The sequence below is a fragment of the Anolis sagrei genome, chromosome 6 (genome assembly GCF_037176765.1).
Source record: "Anolis sagrei isolate rAnoSag1 chromosome 6, rAnoSag1.mat, whole genome shotgun sequence".
NCBI classification, from domain to species: domain Eukaryota; kingdom Metazoa; phylum Chordata; class Lepidosauria; order Squamata; family Dactyloidae; genus Anolis; species Anolis sagrei.
The window spans coordinates 24,884,744-24,911,808 of NC_090026.1; the positions used below are offsets into that span (position 1 = coordinate 24,884,744).

Consider the following 27,065-nt stretch of genomic DNA (forward strand, 5'->3'; position numbering starts at 1 on the left):
CTGCAGGGATGTCCTCTCTGATATATATTACCACCCCCCTTTTTTTGGACTCACAAGAAGAGTAAAACTCTTTACCAATTTTTCTCTGGGACAGGTGCGCGACATGCCGCTGAATACAGGAACTGAATACTCTTAAAGGCACCAGATCCCATTAAGTAGTGGCAGGTGTGGTTACTACTTGGATGGGAGACACACTGACAGCAGTACATGAGAAAAAGATCTTGGGAGTCCTCGTGGACAACAAGTTAAACATGAGCCAACAACGTGATACAGCAGCTAAGAAAGCCAATGGGATTTTGGCCTGCATAAATAGTATAGTGTCTAGATCCAGGGAAGTAATGCTATTCCTCGTTTCTGCCTTAGTCAGACAACACCTGGAATACTGTGTCCAATTCTGGGCACCGCAATGTAAAGGAGTTGTTGACAAGTTGGAATGTGTCCAGAGGAGTACAACTAAAATGATCAAGGGTTTGGAGATCAATACCTATGAGGAGCAGCTTAAAGTGCTGGGAGTGTTTAGCCTGCAGAAGAGAAGGCTTAGAGGAGAGATGATGAGGGCCATGTATAAATATGTGAGGGGAAGTCATAGGGAAGAGGGCGCAAGCTTGTTTTCTGCTGTCTTGTAGACTATTAGTAGAGAACAATGGCTTCAAACTACAGGAAAGGGGATTCCACCTGAACATTAGGAAGAACTTCCTAACTGTGAGAGCTGTTCAGCAGCTCTCTGCCCCGGAGTGTGGTGGAGGCTTTTAAACAGAGGATGTATGGCCATCTGTCGAGGGTGATTTGAATGTAATTTTCCTGCTTCTTGGCAGGGGGTTGGACTGGATGACGCACAAGGTCTCTTCCAACTCTATGATTCTTTGAAATACCAGGCTATATTTCAGAGGAAGGCACTGGCAAAACCACCTGTGAGTATTCCTTGCTTCAGAAAACTCTAGGAAATTCATGGAGTTGCTATAAGTCAACAAGCGACTTGAAGTCATTTCCCACCAATGTACAAAAATTATTCATATCTGCTATGATTTTTAGAAAAGAAACAAGGATACTCTGCCGAACTTTCAGGGTAATTCTATGTAACCTAGAGCAGCTTTTCAGGCCATCTTCCATCCCTCCAGATAGTGGCCCTCATTCCAGAACAGCTTCAACAAGGTTATTGGAAGCATAGACAGTCACAATAATATCATATACCACGGGTTCTGTAGCAAAATGTACCTTAATATTCAACACTGAGCATGTGCAAAAAAAAAATATTTTCTGACCTCTAGCCACAACAGGCTTTCATGTATGCAGGATGATAGAAAAGCTTTATGGATCATAGGTATAATATCAAGGCAGTTGTGAAAAGCTGCAAAGTTTTTCAGTTCAAAAAGCAAGCGGTTTTCCTAAATCGATCTCCAGTATGATCCCAAGGAAAGGTTTCCTTCAGGCCTTGCATCTTCTCCTGGTAAACCCTGTTAAAGTGTTCAGATTGTGCCACGGTGAAATGAGTCTTCCAGTCTCCACAGATTCCTATACAATGAGGGTGAAAGCAAAATAATCAATTTTATCCAGTTGGTTTACAGATGTCCTAATCCAGGGCTGGATAGCAATGACAACCCAATCAGCGATTCCTATCCACTCTAATTGGAGCCCTCGGTGGCGCAATGGGTTAAACTCTTGTGCTGGTAGAACTGATGAATGACAGGTCAGAGGTTGGAAGCTGGGGAGAGCGGATGAGCTTCCTCTGTCAGCTCCAGCTCCCCATGCGGGGACATGAGAGAAGCCTCCCACAAGGATGGTGAATATCAAAACATCCCTGGGCAACATCCTTGCAGACGGCTAATTCTCTCACACCAGATGCGACTTGCACCTTCTCAAGTTGCTCCTGACATGAAAAAAATACCCACTCTAATCAATATAACTGGTGATTACCACATTATGAGAATTACATTTGAAAAACATTTTCAGGGCCACCATCATCCACATCTATCCAAAAGCATAACTCATTAGCATCTTAAATAATGAGTTTCTTTTGTTCGCAGGTAGATTCTTTTGTTCGCAGGCAACTATATACTTAATAAAGCAGTTCCAATGTTTCGTAAAAAAAACATTGATATACAAATTGGCACTAGACAATTTGTTTCGTAAAACATAAATTGTCTAGTGCCAATTTGTATATCAGGTCCTCTGTGAGCCAAAAATAATCCAACATGTAAAACCAGCATTCCCAAAAAAGAGTGTTGCTAGACACATACAAGAACTTGGGCCAAGGTCCACATGACACAGCTCTATAAAACCTGCATATGTACATTTAGGTCATATGGACACATTTAGAAATATTTACTTGGATTCATTAAAAGTTTGCAAACGGCAGATCCAGACAGTTCATTTCACATCCAGATGATCTCAAATTGCATAAATTCTACAACTTATTTATTTTTCTTCACAGATCAACTATATTTTTTCATTGCAATTATTTTATAATGGGGGGGGGGGGGGTGAGTGGCTGATATTTGTTTCTCATGAGTCCCTAAAATGGTAAAAGGATGGAAAAGAAACAGAGGAGGTATGACAGCTGGAAGGATATCCCCATCTCTTTCTATGCTCTGCATTTCCTGGAGTTTTCTCTATTTGTTTATTTCAGTGTTTCTCAACCTGGGGGTTGGAACTCTGGGGGGGGGGGGGTCACATGGGGTTGTCTGAATATTTATTGTTGGTTATGGGGATTCTGTGTGGGAAATTTGGCCCAATTCTATCATTGGTGGGGTTCAGAATGCTCTTTGAATGTAGGTGAACTATAAATCCCACCAACTACAACTTCCAAATGTCAAGGTCTATCTTCCCCAAACTCCACCAGTATTCACATTTGGGCATTTTGAGTATCCATGCCAAGTTTGGTCCAGATCCATCATTGTTTGAGTCCACAGTGCTCTTGGATGTAGGTGAACCACAACTCCAAAACTCAAGGTCAATGCTCATCAAACCATTCCAGTATTTTCTATTGGTCATGAGAGTTGTGTGTGCCAAGTTTGGTTCAATTCCATTGTGGGTGGAGTTCAGAATGCTCTTTGATTGTAGGTGAACTATAAATCCCAGCAAATACAACTCCCAAATGACAAAAACCAGTACAACCCCACCAGTATTCAAATATGGGTGTATTGGGTATTTGTGCCAAATTTGGTCCAGTGAATGAAAATACATCCTGCATATCAGATATTTACGTTAAGATTCATAACAGTAGCAAAATTACAGTTATGAAGTAGCAGAAAAATAATGTTATGGTTGGGGATCACCACAACATAAAGAACTGTATTAAGAGGTCACAGCATTAGGAAGGTTGGGAAACACTCGTTTATTTATTTATTTACTCTATTTATACCCCACCCTTCTCATCCTGAAGGGGACTCAATGTCGTGGTGCTTTGTGACTTCTACATCCTCACAATATTCATGCCTAGAGAACGCCATCCAAGGAAGCACCCAGTGCTCTGTACATAATAATAGTAATACTAATAATAATAATAGTAATAGTAATAATACTTTATTTCTAGACCACACCTCTCTCCCAAAAGGGATTTAAGGCAGTCTACAATCCAAAAATAGGCACACATTCAATGCCTTACAAAGTAACAAACAAACATTGTAATAAAAACTAGGGAAATGCACAATGGTCAAGAGAAAACAACACATACCAGCACCCCTTGCATACAGGGAGCATAATCCATCTGTTTTGCTTATTTTGGAGGAAAATAGATGCATTGTTCCTCTTATCCTTTCTCTTCGCTTCTTTCACTTCTTTTTTTGCTTGTAGAGAAATTGCCCTTACCCTTTTCTGTGAAATTAAATGTTAATTTGCTTCCAGTGTATGTGTTTTGATATAATTCCATACAAGGAAAAGCTAACGGAGCACAGGAGACAGAGTTACTGCTGCTGTGTTATTGTGTGCCTTCAAATCAACTCCAATTTATGGTGATCCTATCTTAGGCCCCTTCCACACAGCTGTATAAAATCCACATTATACTGGGTTATGTGGCAGTCTAGACTCAGATAACCCAGTTCAAAGCACGTACTGGGGATTTTGTACCTTGATATTCTGGGTTATATGGCTGTGTGGAAGGGCCCTTAGACCCCTTCTACACTGCCATATAATACAGATTATCAAAGCAGATAATCCACATTATCCACTTTGAACTGGATTAGATAATCCGGATTTTATATGGCAGTGTAGAAGGGCCCTAAGGGTTCTCTTAGCAAGATTTATTCAGATGAGGATTGCTGTCGTCTTTCTGCAATGTATAACTTATCCAGGATCGCCCAGCTTTCCATAGCTGAGTAGGGATTGAAACTCTTCAATGCTCAAATCACTGTGCCATGCAGGGACAGCTGACCTCTCTGGAAATCCTCTCTTAAATGGCAATTAAGCTTAGGGAGGAAGAAAAATTCTCCCATTAGCACCAAAATAGTTCTCCTTCCCATACTTATCTGTCATGTGGGGTGCAGCATGTGGGAAGAGGAATGCTAAGCTTTTCCTCACCAGCTGCAATCTCTCTTGAAAATCGCCCCCTAAATAACTTTTAAACTGGGGAGAAACCTTCCATTAGTACCAGGATACACTTAAGAGTACCTGGGACTGTAGGAAATGCATGTGATGGAGTATTGCCTCGTGTAAATACATTTGGGCCCATAGATCAAGAATGTTTCTAATGGTCAGTATACTGGTTAGGATGCTACAATAATAAAGGAGAAAGTCAAGGCCCAAAGAAAGGCCATGGACCTTTGCATACAACTAAGAGACCAGTCAAGAGACTCCTTATTTGCACTGTACTCTTCCTAGCTAGTCACTCTTTTTTGTGACTGCCTTCCTTACCTTTCCTTAGGAAGCTCCCCTTCTCTTGATCCATAACTTCCTTGGGAAGCATTGTGGAGTTACACATGTTGTTCTTCCTCATGGCTTCAAAGGAGGCATGTTCTGCTACGGAGGTGATGGCTGCCTCATCCAGCTCCTTTCCTAGAAATTTTGAGAGATGCTTGATGCTGCCATAGAGGTCCTATGGAGATAGAGAACACCAACACAAGTGAGATCTGTATCACCTGAAGAACATCTTCAGCCTTATGGTCTAGACATCTGAGATGAAATGTGACCTATGCTTAGTAACTTGTAGTATCCCACTTATCCTGAGTACAACCATAAGACTGATTTTGAGGTCACCTCAAATCCCTAAATTATCATGTCCCAGTGGCAGAAAAATAGATAAGCTTATTTTCTGCTGCCCTGGAGACTAGGACGTGGAACAATGGCTGCAAACTACAGGAAAGGAGATTTCACCTGAACATGAGGAAGAACTTCCGGACTGTGAGAGCTGTTCAGCAGTGGAACTCTCTGCCCCGGAGTGTGGCGGAGGCTCCTTCCTTGGAGGCTTTTAAACAGAGGCTGTATGGCCATCTGTTGAGGGTGCTTTGAATGCGATTTTCCTGCTCCTTGGCAGGGGGTTGGACTGGATGGCCCACAAGGTCTCTTCCAACTCTAGGATTCTAGGAATTAGCTCTTGACTTCATATCCATTACCATGTTGTACCTATTGTAAGTAACCCCAATTATACAAAATATAGGGAAATTTGCTTTGATCTCTCACAAAATAAAGGTTTGAAACAATCCTTTCCCAAAAGCACCTTTCAGATGTGTTGGACTCTAGTTCATATCCGATATATGCAGGCCAAGGATGATGGGAATTGAAGTCTAACATAGTTTGACCATGCCAATGTGGGGAAGGCTGTCTTCAGTTTTGCAGAGGAAGCAGCTCAAGAATTGATAACATGCTTCCGTCATGCTTTCTTTTCCATTGTTATGACATTAACTGAATAAAAATCGTAAGGGATTGGAGTTAAGTGTTATAACATATTTTTTGCATAAATACCCCTGGCATCTTTAGGTTGAAAAGATTTATGAGTTTGAAAACCTGAGTAGTTACTGCCAGTCAGATGCGATGGTGTGGGGCAATGTTCTGGAAGTATAAGATAGCGAACAATTTTCTCCTATATAAATAGTATAGCAGATGTGTCAAAATTCTATTTTCACTTTTGTAAAATACTGTCTTACAGCATAAAAATGAGGAAAGGAGGAGGAGGAAGAAAGGGAAAGTGGCAGCACATTTAAGACTGTTTGGTTTCATTTTAGCATGTTTCTTATGAATATAAATCCAAATTTTCAGTTGCATTTTTTGTTATGTGGCTTCAACTTGTTTCTAAGCAATGGCAACTCTAAGTTAAACCTATGACGATGTTTTCTTGGGTTGAGAGTGAGAGTTCATCTACACTGTTGAATTCATGCATTCTAATACCATTAATGGGGCTGTGGTGGTGCAGCAGTTAAAACCACTAAGTTGAAAAAGTTGCTCACCGAAAGGTCGGCGGTTCGAACCCAGTTAGCCCCAGCTTCTGCCAACCTAGCAGTTCTAAAACATGCAAATGTTAGTAGATCAATAGGTACCACTTCAGCAGGAAGGTAACGGTGCTTCATGCAGTCATGCTGGCCACATGACCTTGGAGGCATCTACAGACAATGCCGGGTCTTCGGCTTAGAAATGGAGATGAGCACCTCCCCCCAGAGTTGCAATCAAGTGGACTTAATGTCAAGTGGAAACCTTTCACTTTACGTAATACCACTTTAACAGCCATGCTATGGAATCCTGGAAGTTGTAGTTTGGTGAGTGATCACCTCTCTTTGGCAGAGAAAGCCCAAAATCTTCTCAAACTACAATACCCATAGTCCCGCAGTATTGAGCTATGATAGTTTAAGTGGTGTCGAACTGCATTAATTTGGCAGTGTCAATGTACCCCATGCCTTACCCCAGGGGTCCCCAAACTATGGCCCGGGGGCCGGATACGGCCCTCCAAGGTCATTTACCTGGCCCTCGCTCAGGGTCAACCTAAGTCTGAAATGACTTGAAAGCACACAACAACAACAACAACAACAACAGCAACAATCCTATCTCATCAGCCAAAAGCAGGCCCACATTTTTCATTGAAATACTAATAAGTTTATATTTGTTAAAATTGTTCTTCATTATTGTATTGTTTTGAAGTGTTTTTGCACTGCAAATAAAATATGTGCAGTGTGCATAGGAATTCTTTCAAGTTTTTTCAAATTATAATCTGGCCCTCCAACAGTTTGAGGGACTGTGACCTGGCCCTCTGTTTGAAAAGTTTGAGGATCCCTGCTTTACCCTGTCACCCAATGGGTTTCCATGGGTGAAACTAACAGAGATTCAAACAGTGGTGACCAGAGTTGCAATCCAACATTGAAACCACTTCACCACGCTGGCTTTGTAAGGTGCAAATATTAAATCCTCAGATATTTACCTCCCTCTCCTTTCCTCCTTTATATATTTAGTAAGTTTGTTCTTTTTCTCCTCCTACTTCCAAACAAGAAGATACCTAACACCTTCTAGAAGAAAAGATCTCCTTCTGTGCTCTTACCTCTTGCAGCTGTTCATAGCTAATGAAGAAGATGTTACTCTTGCCTTTCAGCTTCATCCACCCACTGATGTGGTCAAACCAGGATCCAAAAGGCACTGCATAAAGGCACGCATGCAAGAACATCAATAACAGACTAGACTTCCCAAACATCACATGCTTTTTCTATAAGTGGAATAAATGCATGAAGCTTGTGTTTTCAGGCCCAATCTCAATGTCACCTTTCTTTGCTGGTATTGCTTTTGATTTCCTTATATATAGAGAGAGTTAAACATCAGAAACACAAAAAGACATGCAAGCAATGGGTTCCCATGTTATCAAGTTTATGAGAGATGCTTTAGAAAATATGAAATGTGAGACAACTTTTAGGTCTCCTGGGACTGCTACTTCTATGCGGAGTTTAAGGGCAGAAAAAGTAGATGGAGGAGGCAAAAACAATGGTCAATCTCAAGGCAGTGTTCTTGTACTGACATTGTTTAACATCATTACTAATGATTGGCCACAACCACGACTCACAAAGAGCTTTATATATTCTGATGACCTTGGCCTAACAACACAAGCAAAAGACTTTGAAACAGTTGAAAACCAACTTGCTAATGCCCTGAAATATCTCTCCAGCTACTACAAAGATAATAACCTAAAGCCTAACCCTGCCAATCGTGAAGCCAACAGGAAACTGAAGCTCAGTTCTTGTGGGTTTTTTTGGGCTATATGGCCATGTTCTAGAGGCATTTCTCCTGACGTTTCGCCTGCATCTATGGCAAGCTTCCTCAGAGGTGAGGTCCTCACGTCTGAGGAAGCTTGCCATAGATGCAGGCGAAACGTCAGGAGAAATGCCTCTAGAACATGGCCATATAGCCCGAAAAAACCCACAAGAACTGAGTGATTCCGGCCATGAAAGCCTTCGACAATACAGGAAACTGAAGGTTACCTGGGAAAGCCAAGAGCTTTCCCAACCTAAGTATCTCTACGTCACCATAGAGCAAACACTAACATTTAGGAAACACTGTGCAAACATCAAACACAAAGTAGCTGCATGCAATAACATCCTGTGGAAACTTAGTAATAGTCCATGGGGTGCAGACCCAAAATTAATAAGATCATCAGCCCTGGCCTTATCTTACTCAACTGCTGAGTGTGCCTCCCCCATCTGGCATAATTCTGCCCATGCAAAGCAGGTGAATATAGCACTAAATGAGACATGTAGAATAATCCTAGGATGTCTTAAACCTATATCTGTTTATAGACTTTATATGCTTGCTGGCATTCCCCCCCCCCCCCCCCCATATGCGATGGGAACATAATTGCGAGAAAAATAAGGTTGAACATTGTGAAAGCCACGCACTATATGGCTATCAGCGTCCCCACAGTAGACTTAAATCAAGGAAAAGTTTTGTGAGAACCACCACTCCTCTAAATGTTTCCACAGCAACAGCAAGAATATACCTGTGGGCAGCAAAATCAGGCAATTCCTACTGGATGGACCCCCACAAAGACCTTCCTCCAGGGGCAAACAAAGAATGAGCAACTTGAAATGAGAGCTGTTCAGCAGTGGAACTTTCAACCCCGGAGTGTGGTGGAGGCTCCTTCTTTGGAGGCTTTTAAACAGAGGCTGGATGGCCATCTTTCAGGGGTGCTTTGAATGTAATTTTCCTGCTTCTTGACAGGGGGTTGGACTGGATGGCCCATGAGGTCTCTTCCAACTCTATGATTCTATGAAGTCCCTGAATAGACCCAGAAGTGGAGTTGGCAGATCAAAAGACAACCTGGCAAAATGGCACTACCTAGAAGAAACATCTACCTTGTGCGACTGTGGAGCAGAACAAACAACACAGCATCTGTATGCTTGCCCACAATGCACAGAGGAAGAATTGTTTAAAGCTACAGACAATGCAATCACTGTTGCCCGTTTTTGGCCTAGCAGCTTGTGATCCCTTTATTTTATCAGGTTTAAATAAACTATTTTATGCAATGCTTTTGACACAAAATAAAAATAATAACTTCAACTTTAGAGGAAAAAGCTAGATCAGGAAAAAATGTAATATGGTATATATGCAACGATTTGTTTAGAAGTCTACATTAAGAGAAAAGGGATAATTGCCCCATGTTCCAAGCAGACAGTTCTGCCTCATCATCTTGAATCCTTTAGTTGCGACAGACAGTGAATTTTTGACATCCCTCTGTGAGTTTGGGCTGAACAATCAAAAATGTGAGAACTCTTAGCAAGATCTATATCTAGTTGAGTTCTTTAACTCCAAAGAATGGCCAGCCGGATGTTTCAGGAAATTCACAAGCAGGGCCTGGTGGATTTAGCCATTGTTTCTTAGCAGCCTAATCACGATCTGCCTCTGAAGAAGGAATTCCATTTGCAGCAGCCATAATTCTAAGCCACAGATAAATTATTCCCTGACTTTTTCTTCCAAGCTGAAACACCGCCCGAACTGATAGGCCATCATTGCATTGTGTGACAAAGAGCAGCTAGACACTCCAATTGGATTTCTATTGTTTCTATTTGTCCGCCCATCTCCCTCTTCCAACTCACCATCCTCTTCCAAAAATCTCTCCAGGAAATGGTTAAAAGACTTGGGATCTCCAAAGGGGATGCACATCTTGGAGAAATGATAGTAGGAAACTAGCACATCCCGCGGGTCCCTCAATGTGTATACCACCTGTGGAAGAAAACACTTGCTAACTTCTGGGAGAGATTATAGTGCGGGGAACTGCCAATATATGAAAGCAGGCTATTACTCATGCTGTAAAATTTGGAAATTTGCACATTCTGGGGCTGAATTCTGCAGCAGCATCCAAAACAATAAAAGTGATAACGTCTGACAGTCAAATACAAAGACTCAAAGTTGGAGCATGCAAGGAATCAGTGTGTGTGTGTGTGTGTGTGTCAATTGTAAAATGAGATTCATGAAGCAGATTGGTTGGGCAATACCCAGGGAGATGGCTGAGCCTGGGACTTTTGGATACTGTTACATTTTTGTTCAGGCTTAAGCTATGTCGGTACAGAGAGAGACAGTTTGAAGAGAGAAGCAGAATTTGGAGTGTACTCTTGCTTCATGAGTTGCAGAATTAGTTTATCCAAATGGATAAAGAAAGACTATTTTAAACCTCTCATAAAAAGGACATTATGTGAGTCGATGCAACTGATCACATAGTACATATGTTGTTCTGAACTAAGAAGAGTAAACTACTTGTTCTTTACTGTTCACCTCCATGGCATATCTGGTAAGGCAGTGTGTGGGCTGATCAAACATGAACTACATGTGATTTATTTTACATTATGCCAACACCAACATATGATTCAAAGATATATTCTTAACTAGCAGGGGAAATGCCATAATATATAAATACTTCCTTTAGTCTGTAAGTACAGCTGTAATGATAACCTGAAGAAGTTTTGAGATTTGGAATTGACCACATCCATTGGATGAGTCCATGCAGAAAAAAATAATTTCTAATTTTTTAAAGTGAAAAACCAGGCCTGAAATTAAAATTGTAGTGACATAATAATAAAACTGGTTTAGAAGGTCAAGAAGTAACAGGGATATATAATGGAGCTATCATGTTAATGGAACTAGTTAAAGTCAAAGGGGATGATTACAGAAAGGATGGAGCAACTAAGGCCCCTTCTACACAGCTGAATAAAATCCCACATTATCTGCTTTGAACTGGAATATATGGCTGTGTGGACTCAGATAACCCAGTTCAAAGCAGATATTGTGGGACTTTCTGCCTTGATATTCTGGGATATAGGGCTGTGTTGAAGGGCCCTTGGTATCATGTCACTTACCTTTGCTTTGGAGCTGAAGAAGGCTTTGGGAAAGATCTGAATGGGAAGATGGCAGGTAAGCAGACGTGGAGATGGGAGGTTGTGTGCTGTCTCCAGACCCAGCTGAGTGGTGAACCAAGGAGCACGAAGGGAATTGAGGACACCTTGATTCCAAGTTGGGTTTCCATCATTGAGGATCAAGCTCAGAATCTCAATCATCCATACCGTCCCTTGATTGAAGGATAAGAGAGAAGAAATCCTGATTAATAACACGATCCTACTCCGATATCCTAAGATGTAAGTTCAGTAGAGCTTATTTCTGGGTGTGCGGATAGAGTACTGAAACCCAAGTTCTGTCTTCCCAAATTCACAATCGAGACAGAATTCAGTTTAGCTTTCCAAGTGTTTGAATATTTTTAAGTGGCATTTTCAACCTTGTTTTCAACTCTTTCCAAACTAGCAATTAAGAAATACATGTGTTAGGGGAGGGGGCTCACATTAAAAGAAAATGCAATGATTTGTATGTCTGCAAGTAAATTAGACAACCTTTTAAATTCCAGTTTTATCTATATAAATAAAAATGTAATGTTCGTTTGTGGGATTAACAGAACTCAACAACTACTGGGCGAATTGACACCAAATTTGGACACAAGACACCTAACAACCCAATGTATGTCCTTCACACACAAAAATTGATTTTGTCATTTGGGAGTTGTAGTTGCTGGGATTTGTAGTTCACCTACAACCAGAGAGCATTCTGAACCCCACCAACGATGGAATTGAACCAAACTTGGCACACAGTTCTCCCATGACCAACACAAAACACTAGAAGGGTTTGGTGGGCATTGATGTTGAGTTTGGGAGTTGTAGTTCACCTGCATCCAGAGAACACTGTGGACACAAACAATGATGGATCTGGATCAAATTCTACACAAATACTCAATATGCTCAAATGTAAACACTGGTGGAGTTTGGGGAAAATAGAGCTTGACATTTGGGAGTTGTAGTTGCTGGGATTTACAGTTCACCTTCAATCACAGTGCATTCTGAACCCCACCAACGATAGAATTGGGCTGAACTTCCCACACAGAACCCCCATGTGGGCCACAGCAACGCGTGGCAGGGGACTGCTAGTATACCATATATACTCAAGTATAAGCCGATCCAAATATAAGCCGAGGCATCTAATTTTACCACAAAAAACTGGGAATACGTATTGACTCGAGTATAAGACCAGGGCGGATAATGCAGCAACTACTGGTCAACTTTAAAATGAAAATAGATACCAATAAAATTACATTAACTGAGACATCATTAGGTGAAATGTTTTTGAATATTTACATGAAACTGTAATTTAAGATAAGACTGTCCAACTCTGATAAAACCATTACTCTAACCTTCTTCAATGTAAATGTGCTTGCTTATGTATCATGCCAATAATAATAAAGAGAGTAAAATTATAAATGTAACAAAAATAAAAATAAGAGAGTAAAATAATGGAAATGTAATAATAACAGTAATAATAGAGTAAAATAAGGTAATAATAATAATAGAATAAAATAATAAAAGTAATACTAGAGTAAAATAATAAATGTAATAATAACAATAATGAAATAGAGTAAAATAATAAATAAATGTAACAATACTAAATAGAGTAAAATAATAAATGTAATAAAATAATAATAGAGCAAAATAATGTAAATGTAATAATAATAATAATAAATGAAGTAAAATAATAAATGTAATAATAACAACAACAACAACAACGGAGTAAAATTATAAATAACTTTGACTCCAGAATAAGCCAAGGGGGGCTTTTTCAGCCTAAAAAAAGGCTGGAAAACTCGGCTTATTATTTGAGTATATACAGTAATTTGAAAACTTGATCTATACCATAAGGCCTATGAGTGTACGTTTATAAGAAGGATGGCCTTGTAATAATTAGGACAAAGGTGAATAGATCCATATACATATAAGAGTTCCATCATATATATCTATCTTTCTCTATCTAAAAATAGAGGAACAGATAGAGTCCAACCTCAAACCATATACATATAATAGTTCCATCCTATATATATATATATCTGAAGTCATAGGTACTAATAGATCCCTATCTCAAACCATATATATGTGATTATACACACACACACACAAATATTATGCTAATTTGTGTCATTTCAGCCTCGATCCCACATCCTTTAAGTACAGGAAGTCCCCAAGTTACAAATATCCGACTTACAAACAACTCATAGTTAAGAAGATCTTGGAGTCCTCGTGGACAACAAGTTAAACATGAGCCAACAATGTGATGTAGCGGCAAAAAAAGCCAATGGGATTTTGGCCTGCATCAATAGGAGCATAGTGTCTAGATCTAAGGAAGTAATGCTACCCCTCTATTCTGCTTTGGTTAGACCACATCTGGAATACTGTGTCCAATTCTGGGCACCACAATTCAAGAGAGATATTGACAAGCTGGAATGTGTCCAGAGGAGGGCGACTAAAATGATCAAGGGTCTGGAGAACAAGCCCTATGAGGAGCAGCTTTAGGAGCTGGGCATGTTTAGCCTGAAGAAGAGAAGGATGAGAGGAGATATGATAGCCATGTATAAATATGTGAGAGGAAGCCACAGGGAGGAGGGAGCAAGCTTGTTTTCTGCTTCCTTGGAGACTAGGATGCAGAACAATGGCTTCAAACTACAAGAGATTCCATCTGAACATGAGGAAGAACTTCCTGACTGTGAGAGCCGTTCAGCAGTGGAACTCTCTGCCCCGGAGTGTGGTGGAGGCTCCTTCTTTGGAAGCTTTTAAACAGGGGCTGGATGGCCATCTGTCAGGGGTGATTTGAATGCAATATTCCTGCTTCTTGGCAGGGGGTTGGACTGGATGGCCCATGAGGTCTCTTCCAACTCTTTGATTCTATGATTCTAAGAACGGAGGTGAGGCAACAGGATGTAAGAGAAACCTACTCCTAGGAAGGGAAATTCAGTCCTGAAAGAGTTATCCTGGGGAAAAGGTGTCTCCCTTGAAGCTTTATCACCAATCCTTGTTTCCAGAACAAGCCACATTTTTCAAAATCCAAATTCAACTTAGGAGCAAACCTGCAGAACCAATCTTATTCGTAAATTGGGGACTGCCTGTATTGGAAGTAAGAGCTTTAATAGGGGTAAATCTAACTCCGAAATGTACCCCATTACAGGGTTGCTTTCCTACCAGACTTAGGGTAAGTGATGTTGAAGATGTCATCATCTCGCACTTGAAATTCATTCTCAGCAAAGCAAAGGCTGTCCACAGAATTGTATCCTGGGGGAAACTTTATCCCCTTATATTGGACATACTGCACAGCCATCTCCTGTGAAACAAAAGGAAAGCTCGGCATGATGACAAAACTCCATTTATATTATTATACTTGAATTCAACTTAAGACAGATTGCGAGGAAGGAACTGAGTGCAGGAAGAGTCCAACAGCACTACATCATTTTTGAATTTATGACCCCAATATGTGCCTTGGTGCCCCAACTGGACTCTGGCCAAAGAAAAGAACTACAAGTTCCTTCTTGTACAAAACACTAATATCAGACCTAAAAGCTTTTGGACAAAACCTGCATGCTAATCTTTGAGAGAGCTGCCTCTGCAAAAGTCAAACTACAGGTTGCTTTCTGAGAGCTTGGACACTTCCTCTTCGTCTTTGCTTTACCTTGCAATTATATCCCTGTCTGTACTTTCCACATTTAATTTCACTCTGACATCATTGTTTACAATCCCCGCAGTGCTTTCCCCTGCAATTGTTGGTGTGTGTACATAGATAGAATACACACATATGCGTACACACCCATTTCTGTAGTTCAGAATAGTACCGGTACTTAATGCATCTGATAAAGTGGGCTTTAGTTAGAAACTAGGCAAGTAGGGTTATATATCTCTGGAATGATGTCCAAGCTGGGAGAAAGAACTCTTTGTCTGTTTGAGGCAAGTGTGAATGTTGCAATTGGCCAGCTCGATTAGCATTGAATGGCCTTGCAGCTTAAAAGCTGAGCTGCTTCCTGCCTGGAGGAATCCTTTGTTGGGAGGTGTTAGCTGGCCCTGATTGTTTCTTGTCTGGAATTCCCATTTTTTGAGTGTTGCTCTTTATTTACTGTCCTGATTTTACAGGGTTTTTTTTTAAATAAAGAGCAACACCAAAAAACAAACAAACCAACCAACCAACCAGGGGAATTCCAAACAAGCCTCAATCAGGGCCAGCTGACACCTCCCAACAAAGAATTTCCCCAGGCAGCAACCAGCCAGGCTTTGAAGCTGCAAGGCCATTCAATGCTAATCAAGCTGGCCAATTGCACCATTCACATTTGCCTCAAACAGACAAGAGCTCTTTCTCCCACCCTGGACATTCCACAGATATATAAACCTCACTTGCCTAAAGGTACCATGTACTGAGCTGCTTTTTCTGTCAATTTGTGGTAAAACATGATGTTTTGGTTCTTAATTTGTAAAATGATAACATAATTTGACGTTTTCCTTACCCCTCCTTATTATCCAACATTTTTACTTATGTAACTTTCTGCTGGCCCGTTTATGTTCGATAAGCAAGACTCTAAGGTATATATCTTCTTTAAAGCTGATCACTCACCTGGGAATAAGTTACTTTTGCCAGGAAATGCAGGGACCAGGAGAAATCCGAATCAACAAAAATCCCAGGGAAGAGCGGGAAAACTTGTTTACAACCTAAAAGAAGAGGCCAAAAGAAAGAGTTCTACAACCACCAGTTTTTATGAAAAACTGAAAAAAGAGGGTCTTGCCATCTTTACAAATTGAAGTTGCCCATTCAAAGCAAGCAGCCCAAAGGCAAATCATTAACAGAGCGCCCTTCATACAGCCCACACAGATCCATTGACCCCAGCTTTTAAAAAGCGTATGTGGGTGGAAATAATGGGAACCAAATGCGAGAAATCTCATCTTTGGAGGAGCTTATTGTATTTATTTTGTCCTAGTCTCTATGCCTAGAACTTGTTATTTTGTCATTGTTAACACTATTTAATTGATATCTTCTTCTACATCTTTCTTATCTACCCATTTTGGGTCAACAAATAAGAACTCATATCCTTCTCTAGTTCTGTCCCGGTTTTGTAAATTCACTTCAAAAAACTGGAGCTGATCCTGGATCCGCAAACAGAGAGGTGCTGCAAGTTTCTCAATGGAATTGGTTGCTCTTCTTGCTTCTTAACAGAGGAATCCAATTTTATTTAATGTATCAGGAGCAAACCAAACAGTTGTATTGTATTTAAAAAAAAACAAAACACAAAGTTTGAAAACTTGGCATTTGATTAAATGTCCTTTGACCAGTAGCTGGCCACTTGGAGTGCCTCTGGTGTTGCTATAAGAAGGTCCTCCATTGTGCATGTGGCAGGGCTCAGGTTGCATTGTAGGAGGTGGTCTGTGGTTTGCTCTTCTCCACACTCACATGTCATTGACTCCATTTTGTAGACCCATTTCTTAAGGTTGGCTCTGCATCTTATGGTGCCAGAGCGCAGTCTGTTCAGTGCCTTCCAAGTCGCCCAGTTTTTTGTGTGCCCAGGGGGGAGTCTGTCATTTGGTGTCAGCCATTATTTGAGGTTCTGAGTTTTAGCCTGCCACTTTTAGTGAGGTGTTCCAGCGAGTGTCTCTGTAGATCTTAAAAAACTATTTCTCAATTTAAGGTGTTGGCGTCTGGCTGATATCTGAACAGGGGATGGGCCGGAGATGTCACTGCCTTGGTTCTTTCACTATTGGTTGCTACTTCCCGGCGGATGTCAGGTGGTGCAATACCAGCTAAACAGTGTAATTTCTCCAGTAGTGTAGGGCGCACACAACCCGTGATAATGTGGCATATCTCATTAAGAGCCACATCCACTGTTTTAGCATGGGGAGATGTGTTCCAACACTGGGCATGCATACTCAGCAGCAGAGTAGCAAAGCGCAAGGTCAGATGTGTTCACTGTACCTTTACCTTGCAAGTGAGGGAATCCGATATATTATCTATTTTCTTGTATGTTTGTAAATAAGACATATATTAGAAAGATACCTTTAATCTCTAAGTGCTCCCAGGCAGCATTCTCCCAGGCACTGCTTAACTTAGTGTGGATATACGAGGGTTATCTGGAAAGTAAGGTTACAAGGCACGTAGCTCTCGAGAGGAGTTTTCGTGGGGAAAGTTTGTATCACTGTCGTGTAGCGGGAAGCCAGCAGAAGCAAACGAGCAGTGCCAGATGTCAGTAGCTCATCGACTGGTGTTGTGAAGGTAAGAGATTAGCGTCCTCATTCCGTTCCCCTCAAAGTGCAAAGTTTTTGCTGCAACACGCGATCTAAATGCTAAGAGCATGAACGCTGCTGCAATTCATCGCGAAATTGTTTCAGTTTGTGGAGAGGACGGAATGTCAAGACATGTGACAAAATGGGTATGGAATATATTGTGAGACCATGAAGACACTTTGCAGAGCCATCCAAAACAAATGTCATGAGATGCTGACAGCAGGAGTCTGTCTCCTTTATGACAATGTGCGTCCACACACCGTTCATACAACACAAGAGTTGTTGACTTCATTTGGTTGAGATGTTGTAAGCCACCCTCTCACAGCCCTGATCTTGCACCCAGTGACTATCATCTGTTCACTAAATTGAAGGAACACCTTGGTGGAAAACACTTTTCCGATGACAAGGAGGTGAAAATTGAAGTGACGAACTGGCTGGAAAAGGCGGAAGGAGACTCTGATGACACAGGCATCAAAAGTCCATCCCATGGATGACACAATGTATTGAACTGAATGGTGATCATGTGGAAAAATAATGTAATACCTATGCTACAATCCATGTAAGTTTATTTAAAATATAGTCATTCTTTGTATTTTTTTAAAAAAATCTTATACCCTTACTATCTAGATAACCCTGGTAAAACAAAACACTACAACTGTAAATGTAGAAAAAGTAAATTTTCTCAGTATATGTCTCACCTTGATCTTACCCTTCGTCATTCAAGGAACGATTCACAGGATTATGCAAGAGGCTGCCTTGCTAGGCATTCCTACTACAGGTTGGCACACGTCAGGAGAGAATGCTTCTGGGACATAGCCATACAGTTCTGAAAACTCACAGCAACACAAGTCCCATCATCCTCAATTAATTCCCCCCACCCAAAGCCCCACCAATATTTTAAACTGGATGATGAATGAGTTGTGTGCCATGTAGGACTCTTTGTAGATCAAACATACATATAGTCTAGACCTAGACATACAAACACACACACACATATTATTGGGTTATATTTTTACAACACTTCTGTGTAGCCTTTGCTCCATTTTGTAAGTTATGCTATGTGTCTTGGATAGTTTTGGTCATTCACATACATCTATACACTTGCTGAAATCTAATATTCTAGATCTGGCCCAACATACATATATTTTGCGTTGCCAAAGTGAAAACTGGGAATGGTTTCTATCATTAAAAGGTTGTATAGTAGAGGGGATTTTATTAGGCGTTGCTTCTTACTGGTTGTATGTTAAACAACACCAACTGAAATTTCTTCTTCCACACAAATGGGCAGGAATTGTTTCCAGTTTTCACTCTGCCAACCCTAATATACATACACATGCCTAAGTTCATAAGGGCTGATGTGTAATATCCTATAAATGTTTTGACATTTTTATACATGCCTAATATATTTTAATGGCCTGCTTTTATTGTTGGTAGCTGCAAGTCCAAACTGAGATATATTGCCAGTCAAAAGATGGTTTTAAAAGGCTGAAGGTTCCTGGGGCACAAGTTTTTGAGACGTTTTATACTTTTCCAAAGTTTTATCAATATAGGTCAGTCTCTCTATGTGTGCCTGCGACAAATATTAGGATTGTTGCCTTAGACATACATAAGTTGTAGAAGCCCATTTTTCTTTTTAAATCCGTCACAGTGTGAAAAGTTGGTAAGTGTTAAGCACACTTCAGAAGCAAACATATGTTCCAAACTATGAGACAATAAAAGAGAAAATGCCCCAGATGGGGCTTTTTTTTCTAAGCGGTCATTTTGTGGGTGTTATTGTAGGCTGGACCCTTTGAGAATGGTGCAAGAAGAGCTTATTTAGATTGGCAAGACATTCTAGGGGTGCATCCACACTGTGGAATTAATGCAGTTTGAGACCACTTTATCTGCCATAGCTCAATGAATTACGAGAGTTGTAGTTTTACAAAGTCTGTAGCTTTTCCTGCCCAAGAGTGCAGATTCCAAACTACGACTCTCAGAGTCCCATAGCCTTGAACCATGGTAGTTCAAGTAGTGTCAAATTGCGTTAACTCTGCAGTGTAGACTGTTTGAAACGCAGCTATTGGATTCAGTTGAGCAAGAACAAGTGCCATTTCTCTAGAGAAAAGACTGGGGCCTCTTCTAAACTGCCATATAGATTATAACTGCCATATAATTAAGACTGCTGGTTGGGAGTCAGCTGCATTAAAGTCACTACTGACCATGAGTTCGAAGCCAGCCCGGGTCGGAGTAAGCTCCCAACTATTTGTCTAGCTTGCTGTCGACCTTTGCAGCCTGAAAGACAGCTGCATCTGTCAAGTAGAAAATTTAGATACCACTTATGCGGGAAGACAATTTAACTAATTTATAACGCCATAAAAATCTCAAGTAGCGTGCAAAAGAATGAGGAAGTACTCCATCAGTGGATGGTGAAGCAACAGCTCCCCCGGTGGCCGGTATTTGAGTATACCCTCATAAAGCTGGAAAGTTAAATAGCATCTGTGTGTCTGTCTATATATGTTGTGTGTCTATGGCGTTGAATGTTCGCCATGTATATGTGCATTGTGATCTGCCCTGAGTCCCCTGTGGGGTGAGAAGGGCAGAATATAAATACTGTAAATAAATAAAATAAATAAAGCAGATAATCCCGATTTTATATGGCAGTGTAGAAGGGCCCTGGGAAACCTTTACCATCAATCCCAGATAGTGGTAAGAGAAGATGGGTACTGTAGTCTAACAATATTTGGACATTCACAAAGTCCACTCAAAGAGAACTAGGGAGTTACCACGAGCTGAAAAAATGGTTGAAATGTAGTAACTATAATTTAGTTTTATAATATCCACCACTTGATGGTATCCCAGTTTATAGGTGCCAATTGCGAGTACTGTAATAATTTCTCGGTCTGCAGATACAAAGAATTGATGCCTTCTTAGGCTTTTTTATTTTGCATGTTTTATACAGTTGTTATTATACTGTGAGCCTGTGGGCAAGAATTGCATTTGTTCTGAAGGTTATAAGCAGCTCTGGGAACCTTTTCAGTTGACAGGAAAGGTAAAAATGATCTGGACAGATAAAACAGTGTTTGCCTCCTCTTTAAAATATGAGGTCAATTTCATTTCCGCACTCCAGTCTTTACACCAAATCCCATATTAGGAAAATTTCAACCCAAACTCTCGTCTTAGGAAAAAATGTAACCAAAGTTCCAGAGGCAAATCTCAACCATAATTTTAACATGTGCGTGGACAAACTTCAGGAAAAAGGGAAAACCAGTTACTTGGTTTTGTTAAAACCTCCATAATGAAGTATGCAAAGACTTTTATGTCAACAGAATGACATAAAAGACGTGGTGGTGGTGGTTTGAATACTGGACTTCTGATTCTGAAGACCGGAATTCGAATCTATGAACCCCACTGTGTGATCTTGAGTAAATCATAGAATCATAGAATTGGAAGAGACCTCGTGGATCATCCAGTCCAACCCCCTTACCAAGAAGCAGGAAAATCGCATTCAAAGCACCCCCCACAAATGGCCATCCAGCCTCTGTTTAAAAGCCTCCAAAGTTTCGTTCTCTCAGCCTCAGAGGAAGGCAATGACCAAGAAAATGCTTGGCAAATATTGCCAAGAAAATACTATGATGAGGTCCTGCTAGGGTAGAAATGACTTGAAGGTATACAGCAATAAGGAAGGTCTCTGGAGGAAAGGAGATGGATGGAAAGCAGAACCTGCACAACAGGAGAAGAGTTGGAAGTTAGACCTGAATGAAGAGTGATTGAAAACAGTCTTGAGCAAGTGTGAGAATTTTCTTGGCTGCCTGACTGAGGAGGACATCCAAGATTGTTGGGAGCATAGAGACCTATGGGGTTGGGGGGGTCAAGAACAAGTCCTGCCACAAATGGTAAAGCAGGAGCTTGTCTACACTGGCTGAAAACTCTGTACTCGCCACTGTCTTCACAATGCACAGCAGTTTCAGGTAAGCATCACTTTTTTGACCTTAAACCAACTTTGCATCACTTTTGGCAAAGTTGGGGATACTCAGTCATTTGCTGGAAACGCCAGAGTATCCTGGAGCTTTGGGTCAGTCTGGACATCTGGATTAGGTCTGATTCCAATTGATCTGCTGTCCAGATGGAAACACCACCATCACCCTTTCCCTGTGCTGATCAGCGCAGGCAAAGGGAATAAATCATGCCCTTCCCTGCAACCACTTGCCAGAATCCTAGTGGTTTTAGGTTGAAGACCCCAAGCAAGGATAAGCTTATGCTACAACCATTTTTATTGGATGAAGACTCTTTAGCCTTAAAATTAAGACCTTTCTTCTTCCCTGTGTGTGCTTGAAAGGTTATACAAGTGGAGATATTTGATGTACCCCTTCCAATGGGGGATAACTTGGCCACGGTAGTCCATGCTCTGGTTACATCCCATATAGACTACTGCAACGCGCTCTATGTGGGGTTACCTTAAAAAACTGTTCAGAAGCTTCAAAATGGTCCCATGGGTGGCAGCTAGGCTCAGGGAACATACAACTCCGCTGTTGCGCTAGCTCTACTTGTTGCCAGTTTGCTACCGGGCACAATTCAAAGTGCTGGCTTTAGTCTATAAAGCCTTAAACGGTTCAGTCCCAACTTACCTATCCAAATGTGTCTCCCCCTACGAACCTTCCAGAAATTTAAGATCATCTGTGGAGGCTGCTCTCAATCCCGCCTGCCTCACAGGAGCGCTTGGTGGGGACAAGGGATAGGGCCTTCTCAGTGGTGGCCCCTCAGTTGTGGAACTCCCTTCCTGGGAATATTAGACCGCCCCACTCCCTCCTGACTTTTAGGAAAAGAGTAAAAACCTGGCTCTTCAAGCAAGCTTTTGGAACCTCATTGTAACCAGACAAACTCAGTATTGTGAGGCTCACAACCTCTGAGGATGCCTGCCATAGATGCAGGCGAAACGTCAGGAGAAAATACTTCTGGAACATAGCCATACAGCCCGGAAAACTCACAACAACCCAGTGATTCCAGCCATGAAAGCCTTCGACAAGGCATAGTACTGTTCTCCAGAAACAAGTTCAGTGTCTCCTGCTTCTCTGTATCAATACCTTCTTTTATCAGTCCTTTCACTCTATTGGATTGGGGATAAAATCTTTACTAATGCTTTTCTGACTGCCATGCAGTTGCAAAGTTCTGCTCAGAAGGAAATGATTCAAGAACTTACTCCTCCATGCCTCCTAGAGGCAAAACCTTGTGTTTGCAGTATATGTTGCAGCTATTTATTTAAATGCCTTGTTTCCTAAAATTACAGTTATGAAATGGCAACGAAAATAATGTTATGGTTGGCGTCACGACAACATGATGAACTGTATTAAGGGGTCATGGCATTAGGAAGGTTGAGAACCACTAGTCTAGGTAGTTAGTACTAACCAGGACACACAACATTTTTTCCTATCCATCTTGGTGGATTCTCTGGTGCTGCAGTAAGTTTGATGGATGGGCACAGCCTTTCTGACAAACAGGGCATTTGTAAGGGGTTTGGCCTATGTGTACCTTCTCATGCACAGCCAGATATGCCAGGTCTTTAAATAGTTCGCCACAGTGTTGGCCACGATGGGACCGCTCTGTGCTGTGAACTCGCTGGTGCTGCAGGAGAAGTGAGGGGTGTGTAAAGGCCTTGTTGCAAGTCCTGCAAGCATAGGGACGCTCACCTGTATGCGAGCATGCATGGATAGCCAAATACGACGACTGCTTGAAAGCTTTGCACAGGTCGGGCAGACAAAGGGATGCTCCCCCGTGTGCACACATTCATGTGAAACCAAGGCATTGGACTGTTTGAATGCCTTGCCACAGAGAGGACAGGAAAAGGGGCAATCGTCCATGTGCACCCTCTCGTGAACCCGCAGGCTGTGTCCATAGGCAAACCTCTTGCCACAAACACCACAGGCGTCGGGCTTGTCGTTGCAGTGCTGCCTCTGATGGAGAAGAAGGGCTCCTTGTGCTGCAAAGTCAGTGGAAGCCCTGCTCACAAGCGCGCTTGGTGGAGACAAGGGACAGGGCCTTCTCAGTGGTGGCCCCTCAGCTGTGGCTTCCACAGTGCGTTATCATGTGCCTCTGTAGTTCGTAGGGGGTCTTGAAGCACTTGGCACAAGCAGCGCAATGGTGTGACTGCTCCCCTGAATGGATCTGGCAGTGCTCGCCTAGATTGGAGGCCTGCTTGAAACGCTTCCCACAAATCCCGCAGCGATGGGGCCGCTCTTCCGTGTGGATGAGGCCATGGCTCTTGAAGTCAGAATGCCGCTTAAAAGAGGCCTGAAGTGGGAGCAGGAAGCAGGACAGAAAGCAACACAGACAGACAAACAGACACTGAGCAAGCACTAGAGACCACCTGTGGGATGGAGAAAAATAATATCCAGCATTTGTTCTTTGGTATGAATCACTACTGACTTTTCTTTTCAATTACTCAAATTGATACAGCCCAGGAAAGAGAAGATAGCCATCTTTCCAGACTTTTTAAAAATATAAATTGAAAACGGAATCAAGGGATTTTATAGCACCTAGAAAACAGAAAAATAAATATGTACTATATGTTTTTGTGTACTCCAGTCCACTTCATCAGTGGCTTCAAACTATAGGAAAGGAGATTCCACCTAAACATTAGGAAGAACTTTCTGACTGTGAGAGCTGTTCAGCAGTGGAACTCTCTGCCCCGGAGTGTGCTGGAAGCTCCTTCTTTGGAGGCTTTTATGCAGAGCCCCCGGTGGCACAGTGGGTTAAAACTTGTGTCAGCAGGACTGAAGACCAACAGGTTGCAGGTTTGAATCTGAGGAAAGCGCGGATGAGCTCCCTCTGTCAGTTCCAGCTCCTCATGCGGGGACATGAGAGAAGCCTCCCACAAGGATGGTAAAACATCAAAACATCTGGGTGTCCCCTGGACAACGTCCTTGCAGACGACCAATTCTCTCATACCAGAAGTGACTTTCAGTTTCTCAAGCCACTCCTGACACGACAAAAAAAGAGAGCAGAGGCTGGATGGCCATCTGTTGGGGGTGCTTTGAACATTTATACCCTGTCCTTCTCAAGCCCTGAGGGGAGACTCATGGCGACTTATAACCAGCAACAATTTAATGCCACACATACAAAACCAAAATATAACAAGGCAATTGCACCATGAATAAAACATTAGGTTAAAATCAATTTAAAATATTATTATCAACCTTATAGCCATTTCTTGGCAGAATGGGGTTGGACTGGATAGCCCACAAGATCTCTTCCAACTTTATGATTCTATAATTCATCAGTTGCAAAAAAAAAAAAAAAAGACTGATTGCTTCAACAGAACTGCTGCTTTGGGAGTGGCTGGTTACTATTACCATATTTAGTGGCAAAGAACAGAACTCCCTTTACAAAGTCTATGAGGAGATGTGAAACTATATGGAGTTTTTTCACTGCTACTTTGTATTTTAATAATAATAATAACTTCATTCTTGTATCCTGCCACCATCTCCCCAAAGGGACTTAAGGCGGCTTGCACACTGCACGAGGTACCTAAAAACGGAACAAAAATGAAAACAATGTAAAAATAGACAAGAATCAATCAGGACCAGCTAACACCTCCCAACAAAGGATCCCACCAGACAGCAACCAGTCAGGCTTTGAAGCCACAAGGCAATTAAATGCTAATCAAGGTGGCTGGACTGGATGACTCTAGTGGTCTCTTCCAATTCTAGGATTCTATCCATGTGTTTTAATCATATGCCTATGTCTTTAAAGATATGTGTTTTAATGGTCTTATGATTTCATCCATGCACTTTGACTGTGTTGTATCCTGTCTCAAGGAAGGGCAGATAACAAACAAAAAATTGTTGTTGTTGTAATTACTATCCTACTTACTTATTTGCGACCTATGCTTTCTTGCAAGAGGACAAGCAGTAGAGCAGTGGTACATGCATTTATTTGGACATTAAAAAGGTGCCACTCATTTAGGTTTATATTGATCACAACCTCCTTCCATCCTGGAGCAATTTAATAAGACAGGTATCCTCCCTTGGCTGCTTTATGGTGCAGGACAGGAACTATCCTTATCCTCTATCAGGGGGAAATAATCAGTGGCAGCCATAGGAAGGGGAAGTAGGGTATGGGCATCTGCCAAGTGACCGTTCCTACCTGGGTAGGTGAAGCCTGTGCCCTTATCATTTACAGGCTTCAATGGGGAGCATCATTCCGGCTCAACCTGCAGCTTCCCTTTCCTTCTCTTTCTTCCTCCTCCACCCCTTTCAAGCTGACGCTGCTTTGCAACTCCTTCTGACCCATGAAGCACTCCCACAAATATCTCAGCAGCCCTCCTCTTCCTCTTCACAGACCCGGCAGCACTTCCCACTCATCCATTTCTTCATCTCCCTCTCTTTCAAATGTCCATGCACTGCCTCAATTGGGTGCATTCACTCTGCAGCATGAATGAAGTTTGGCACCCCTATAAATATCATGGCTCAGTGTTAAAATATAGTGTAGATGCACCCTTGATCAGTTCAGTCCCCTTTGTTCCTGGTATTTGTCTAGTTCCAAGGAGATTCCATCTGAACATTAGGAAGAACTTCCTGACTGTGAGAGCTGTTCAGCAGTGGAACTCTCTGCCCCAGAGTGTGGTGGAGGCTCCTTCTTTGGAGGCTTTTAAACAGAGGCTGGATGGGCCATCTGTCAGGGGTGCTTTGGTTGCAATATCCCTGCTTCTTGGGAGGGGGTTGGACTGGATGGCCCATGAGGTCTCTTCCAATTCTATGATTCTATGATCCAAGGGTGTATCTACGCTGTAGAATTCACACAGTTTGGCACCACTTGAACTGCAATGGCTCAGTATTATGAATCCGTGGAACTGTCATTTGGTGAGGTACCAGAACTTTGACAGAGAAGGCTAAAGACCTTGTAAAACTGCAACTCCCATGGTTAAGGCAGAGCCGTTGAAAGCAATATTCAAAGCTTTATAGCTAATGTCTCAAGTTGTACTTTCATGTTTGTCCTGTCTGATCCCAGATATAAGTTCCATGTGCAGACTGATATCGACAAAAGCTCATGCTATAAAAAACCAAGTCATAATGGTGATACTAGATTCCTCCCACCTGTCTGTCCCAGTTTTATGCTGCTATGGAGGAGCCATGGTGGTGCAATGGGTTAAACCAGCGTTTTTCAAGCTGGAGTTCAGGACCCCTGGTGGGGTCATGAGGGGGTGTCAGAGGGGTTGCCAAAGACTTTCAGAAAACACAGTGTTTCTGTTGGTCATGGAGGTTCTGTGTGGGAAATTTGGCCCATTTCTATTGTTTAGAATGCCCTTTGATTGAAGGTGAACTATAAATCCCAGCAACTACAACTCCCAAATGTCAAGGTCTGTTTTCTGCAAACCCCACCATAATGGGCATATTGAGTATTTGTGCCAAGTTTTGTCCAGATCCATCATTGTTTGAGTTCACAGTGCTCTCTGGGTGTAGGTAAACTACAACTCCAAAACTCAAGTCAATGCACACCAAACCCTTCTAGTATTTTTTGTTGGCTATGGTAGTTCTGTGTGCCATGATTAGTTCAATTCCATTGTTGGTGGAGTTCAGA

General features: G+C 41.7%; 1 protein-coding gene across 2 annotated transcripts; it reads right to left on the minus strand.

The window, feature by feature from the left end:
• Nucleotides 1-1,197: 1,197 nt before the first annotated feature.
• Nucleotides 1,198-25,808, minus strand: SULT2A1 (sulfotransferase family 2A member 1). 2 transcript variants are annotated; one of them, XM_060780614.2, is made up of 8 exons: nt 25,632-25,807; nt 15,856-15,950; nt 14,442-14,580; nt 11,253-11,461; nt 9,996-10,122; nt 7,457-7,551; nt 4,849-5,029; nt 1,198-1,512 (listed from the first exon to the last, which is right to left on the minus strand). In XM_060780614.2, the coding sequence occupies exons 3-8, from the start codon at nt 14,575-14,577 to the stop codon at nt 1,361-1,363; spliced, it is 900 nt and encodes a 299-aa protein (XP_060636597.2). In that variant the 5' UTR covers nt 14,578-14,580; nt 15,856-15,950; nt 25,632-25,807; the 3' UTR covers nt 1,198-1,360. The 2 variants fall into 2 exon arrangements, with proteins under 2 accessions (XP_060636597.2, XP_060636596.2); XM_060780613.2 differs by lacking the exon at nt 15,856-15,950 and having other exon boundaries at nt 25,632-25,808.
• Between the last annotated feature and the right edge of the window lie 1,257 nt (nt 25,809-27,065).